Source organism: Salvelinus fontinalis, chromosome 11 (genome assembly GCF_029448725.1).
Source record: "Salvelinus fontinalis isolate EN_2023a chromosome 11, ASM2944872v1, whole genome shotgun sequence".
NCBI classification, from domain to species: Eukaryota; Metazoa; Chordata; class Actinopteri; order Salmoniformes; family Salmonidae; genus Salvelinus; species Salvelinus fontinalis.
The window spans coordinates 26,141,811-26,147,199 of NC_074675.1; the positions used below are offsets into that span (position 1 = coordinate 26,141,811).

The window sequence follows — 5,389 nt, forward strand, 5'->3', positions numbered from 1 at the left end:
CACAAAATTTGAGAGAAATAAGCTTTTTGTGCGTATGGAACATTTCTGGGATCTTTTATTTCAGCTCATGAAACATGGGACCAACACTTTTCACGTTTATATTTTTGTTCAGTGTAAATGTATTGTATATGTAAAAATATACATTTGCAAAGCATTTGGAGTGTTATTCGAATGAGTTCCGGCCCAAAACAAGGCCAATAACAATACATAGTGTGCTGTGCATTTCATTTTAGTTCATTTTCACATATACATTTACATTTTGGCAATTTAGCAGACACTCTTATCCAGAGTGACTTACAGTCAGTGCATTCAACTAAGGGAGATAAACAAGTCATAGCAAGTAAAACATTTCTGTAGGCGTAACTGAGAAGGTTGTTGCTGTTCGGGCCGGCTACTTACAAATGTATTTCTGTATTTTAAAATACAATATACATGTATATAACTAAATACATTTAAAAATACAAGCATTTTGTGGTTCACTTTGATACATTGATCTTTATGGTATTTTGTCATTGTATTTTGTCATTTTTGCCTTTTCCCGATTCACCCCAGGCATAAGCCTACATACCCAATTGCTCTCCCGGAGGAGGGTTGGCCAACGTGCAGTCGCAAAGTCTGCCATATGTCTTACAACAATCTGATGCTTTTAAATCCCCGAGGGGGAGTGAGTGAGTACAGGTTTCCAGGCGAAAGGGGAGAATGTGAATTGGGCTACAAGTCTGGACTGTTGAGATGTAAACTATGTAGACAGACTGTGCAGTTGAATGACATGTTTGTTACGCTAGTCTATACAAAAGGATACGTTTGACAAATAACATTGCAGCTGCAGATGAGAGTCTGCATTTATCCAGTCAAAGCGTCCTTAACATCTGATCCAAGACACCTGTGTGTCCTTTGTGCCAGTGGGTGTTAATATCACAGTAATATCACATTAAAAGCAGTACCCAGTATGCTGTTTATACCTCAGTAATAGCAGGCTACAGGTCCCAGAGAGAGACATTTGAACACACTGAGTGTGTTAACATAATTCATGGAGCAGAGGATTGTGGGAAACATAGTTACCTAGGAAACTGAGAGATCCTGCACATGCCACTGTCCCAAAGTACTGTCTGGGACCAAACTGCAGTAGCCTGGGTTATTCTGTCTTTCTAGGTCAGGATTTGTATAGTGGTACATTAGGCTACAGACAGATTTACAGTAGGGTATATCAATTAGAGCATTATGCAGGGCCTACAGACATACAGGCCTAGTACTATGAGACCACATTGCTCAATTATGTTTATCAAAATAATTCAAATGATCAATTCATAATAAGGCCTATGGGCTAGTAGGTCATTATAAATCAATGACAGATGTTTGTTTGACATTTCAGGTGGCCACATGACCGTTAAACCAGTGGGATGTTACGTCACTACTCACTACTGTATAGTTTAGTAGCGTCTTATGTGGACCTTACGTTTTTCTGCGCTATCACGCCCCCTCCGACGCGCTCAATTATTCTCTTCTGGCTGCCCACCGAGAGGAAGAGGCGAAGCGAGAGGGTTTACTCCGCCCTTAATCTGTCCATGAAAGTAAGTGAGAAATGTTTGTATGGCGGTCAATGAGTGTGAAATTTGGTCAACAGAAAATTGAATTGGTCATTTGCTACATGAGGCTTATTTGGTCTAATATACGTTTTATAATGGTTCGGTTGTTGTTACAAATGCACTTATATAAGTGGACACACGTGGCATTTCGGCAACTTTGAAAATAAAAAACACTTTATCACGGAGTTTCAAAACCCAGACGGGAATGCGTGCGAAACAGATCAAGACCAGGCTGGAGTTTGAGAAGTCAATGACAGAAGTGAAAATGTTTCTTTAGTTGTTCATTTTCTAAAGAAATCTAAAGTCACAACCTAGATTCAAGCCAATGTCTTAAGTAATTGAACATGTTATTACGCCAACCTTGTGAAAGTGACAAACTGACACGTTTACATTTTCATCAAAAACTCTATATCGAAGGAGTGCCTTTGATTTGCACATGCCCAGTTCAGCGCCATACGATCAATTGACCAGATGACATATTACTGAGCATGAGTTTAGCTAGCCAACGTCACTATTGGAGAAGCAGTTTCTGCCGATCTTCATACTTGTAGGCCTACTGTCTTTGATTTTTGTCAAAGCCCCCTCTCGTTGGCTAGAATGGTCCCACCTGATCTCGCCTCCTCCCAGCTGTCTTCCATCTTTGAGGACATGTATTTCCATTGTTATGGCGGTCACTCGACTATCTTATCAATATAATAGAAAATCTTTGCTGTGGATCAGGCGCTGTCAGGTGCAAAGCTGCTAATGACACTACCGCAGCTCCGTTAAAAGTACAGAATGTGCCACGAACGAAGAACAAGCGCTGCTCTCTGATTCTCTCCGAGGAGAGAGAGATCAACCATGGCCAGCTGGCGGAGAGAGAGCCCGCGGAGCCGGGCAGGACTGGGAGGTAGCAGCCTGAGAGCAGCGAGGAAGCCCCGGCAGAAAGATCCATCCAGCGAGGTAGGGGACGCGGGCGAATCAATGACAGAGCTGCCACAATTGTTACGGCTTTATTTCTATGGAATGCACGGTGTCACTTTGGATATTCTCCTGTCGTCGGCACAGGGGATTTGGGTTAACAGCGACCCAAAACTGTTCGGTTTTTCCTCCCCGTACCTCTGCATCATGCACTCGCTGACCCATTTCTTGCTGGAAAAAATATATTCGCAAAAGAAGTGCTTTCAAGGACGCCCAGTAGTTTTTCACCTTGTTTTCTATCCCTCTGTGTACATCGGGCTGCAGATTCTGATTGGGAATATTAACACGCTGACCGAGCACGTTAGAATAGTCTCTGCCACTCATCTCGTAGTTCACTACCTACTGTCCCTGTACTTCACCCAAGTATTCCACAAGGGGCTTGCGCGGCTGCGCTACCGCTGCCCCGGGAAACGGACCATGTCTACCCCGGAAGAGCGCACCCTGGAGTCGCTGCCTACTAACGGTCTGCCTGATGTTGTGCGATTCCTCTTCTTTGGAATGCACGGCTTTCTGGACGAGATCATTTTTACCTCGATTTTCAACCTTGTGGAGAAATTGGACCGGACCATGAGCGGCCACACGTCACTGTGGTCCTTCCTGATGTACGGGAGCTGCAGCTTCGTGGTAGAGAAACTCTACCTTCATTTACGCTTCAGACGGGGTTGGAGCACCTGGAGGCGGCTCCCCATCTATATCTGCTTCATCTACACCTGGGAGTTCTGTTGGGGGCTGGCGCTTCGGCAGTACGGCGCATGCTCATGGGACTATTCCCACTATCCATTCAACTTCATGGGCCTGATCACGCTCCTCTACCTGCCCGGATGGGTCTGCATCAGTCTCTACCAGGATATTCTGTCCAACGTTCTGCTGCGCGTGGTGGTGTGTGCCAAAGACGAGGAGTGAGGGTACTCAGGGCAGGGCGCTGGCATCAACGTCTGCCCTGTGTCCAGGAAAAAAACTGTATTATAGGCCTAGGCCACATTTGATTTAGGGACTATTGATACTAATACAAATAAAGAAGAGGACATTTAAGATGATCAATGGTGTACCCGCACTTTGTAAAATAATGTGTATTTCCCCAGTGGAAATGTGGTATTGATGTAGCTGTTTAGACAGGCTCTATCAGTGATTCTAACGAATAGCCTATCAATTTGTTACAGGTAGCCTAAACACAGGCATGCCTTGCCTGGCATGTGATGACACATAGACATGCCTTCTGCTGTGATGACAACTGCCATTTCTAACTTTGATGCAGATGAAACAATATTTTACATTTTACACTTCACTTGCTTGCTCATGATTTTCGAGCTGTGAATAATTTCCTAAACTATATTGACAAAGTCAGCCATATGCATGGCGGCACCATTTGATTTGGTTGGTCTCTTCAATCCCAGAGCATGCTCTGAACTAATTTCTGCATGGCTGCATATGCACATTCGTGATCACTTAATTGCTTAAATCTTATTTTTTTAATTTTTTTTAAAGCATGACATTTGGAAATAAAATAGTTTCTAAAAAGTTAAAAATGTATGTAGCATGAGATGTAATCGAACAGAATAGAACGGGTTGTGGACCGAATTAATTTCACTGTGAATCTTTTTCTAAACCAAACGTTAACCTTACTGTGTTGGAGTGCCTTTCTGAGTAAACCTACAGACAGCTGGACTAAAGACAAACTGAACTACACTGTGGGCCAGGTTCCCCCTAGTCGTGGCTGACCTAAAAAGGAAGCTCAATGGGGAATTGAAAGAGCTTTTTAGTCTACAACTATAGGCTTAATCTGGGTTATGTAAACAGACAATGTGTGCCAGTCAGAGAGACCCTGAGGATCAGATTTAACCTTCTCCCTTCTTTACATAGGGACATCTCCCAAACTGAACTACACGGTGGGCTAGTTTACCCGTAGTCCTGGCTGAACTAAAAACAAAGCTCAATGGGGAATCTCCAGCCCCAGGCTTGTTTATCTAACATTTATAAAGCAGCGGAGCACGCGTCAGCGTTTTATGGTTTACACTCTACAGGTTGATCTGGAGTGGGCAATATCAGGAGTCAGCAGACCTCGGTTCAAATACTACTTGAAATCTTTCACGCACTTTCACTGTTTTTTTTCACCTTCCTGGAGTGCCAGATGGACGGGGTTTGAATGTTTGTGACTATTCAATTGGTTCCACACCAGGAGAGCTCAATCAAGCCTAGCAAAAGTATTTTAAATGATTTCAAAATAGTATTTGAATCCAGGTCTGGGAGTCAGGTGTCAGGTGGGATCAACCTCCATGTATAGAGCCCTTTGGCATTGATTTTTCTGCCTGTTTTATTTCCTTGTTTGCACTTGTACCACACGGTAAAGTCTCATGTTCTCTCTGAGGGACCAAACACATACAGTGTGTGTGAATACCTGGCACTGGGACTTCACTAGTAACCTGTTCCAACATTATACTCTTTGGAAAGTCTGTTTGGAAACGTATAGTTTTAGCTCTACTGATTTTATGATTCTCTAGCATGTTTTAATGCATTTTACTGCCTGCTGTCGTCAGTCCTGGGGATTCTGTGAAACTAAGGTTGGAGGTAACTGAAAGCTGGTAATACTGATGAGTAATACTAGTGCAGGGAAAAATATCTTCTAACATAATGTTATTGAAATATTTCAACTTTTACACATGTTGATTTTTGTCAGATGATTCTGAATATGTCATGCAGTGGGAGTTTCCCTTGCCTCAAACAAACACTCTTCTGGAGACTCACACTGGACTGATTGAAATAACAACATTATTTTCCTTGTGGTTTGTCATTTCAAAATGGTGGGCTTTTGTTGTGGACGATGCAAAAGAAGGATACACATGGGC

The 5,389-nt window shown here is 43.0% G+C and overlaps 1 protein-coding gene across 1 annotated transcript; it reads left to right on the forward strand.

The window, feature by feature from the left end:
* The first annotated feature begins 2,109 nt into the window (after nucleotides 1–2,109).
* LOC129865381 (transmembrane protein 229A-like) lies at nucleotides 2,110–4,019 on the forward strand. Its single transcript, XM_055938132.1, has one exon. It carries the CDS (start codon nucleotides 2,427–2,429, stop codon nucleotides 3,447–3,449), a length of 1,023 nt encoding a protein of 340 aa, XP_055794107.1. The 5' UTR covers nucleotides 2,110–2,426; the 3' UTR covers nucleotides 3,450–4,019.
* The last annotated feature ends 1,370 nt before the right edge of the window (nucleotides 4,020–5,389 follow it).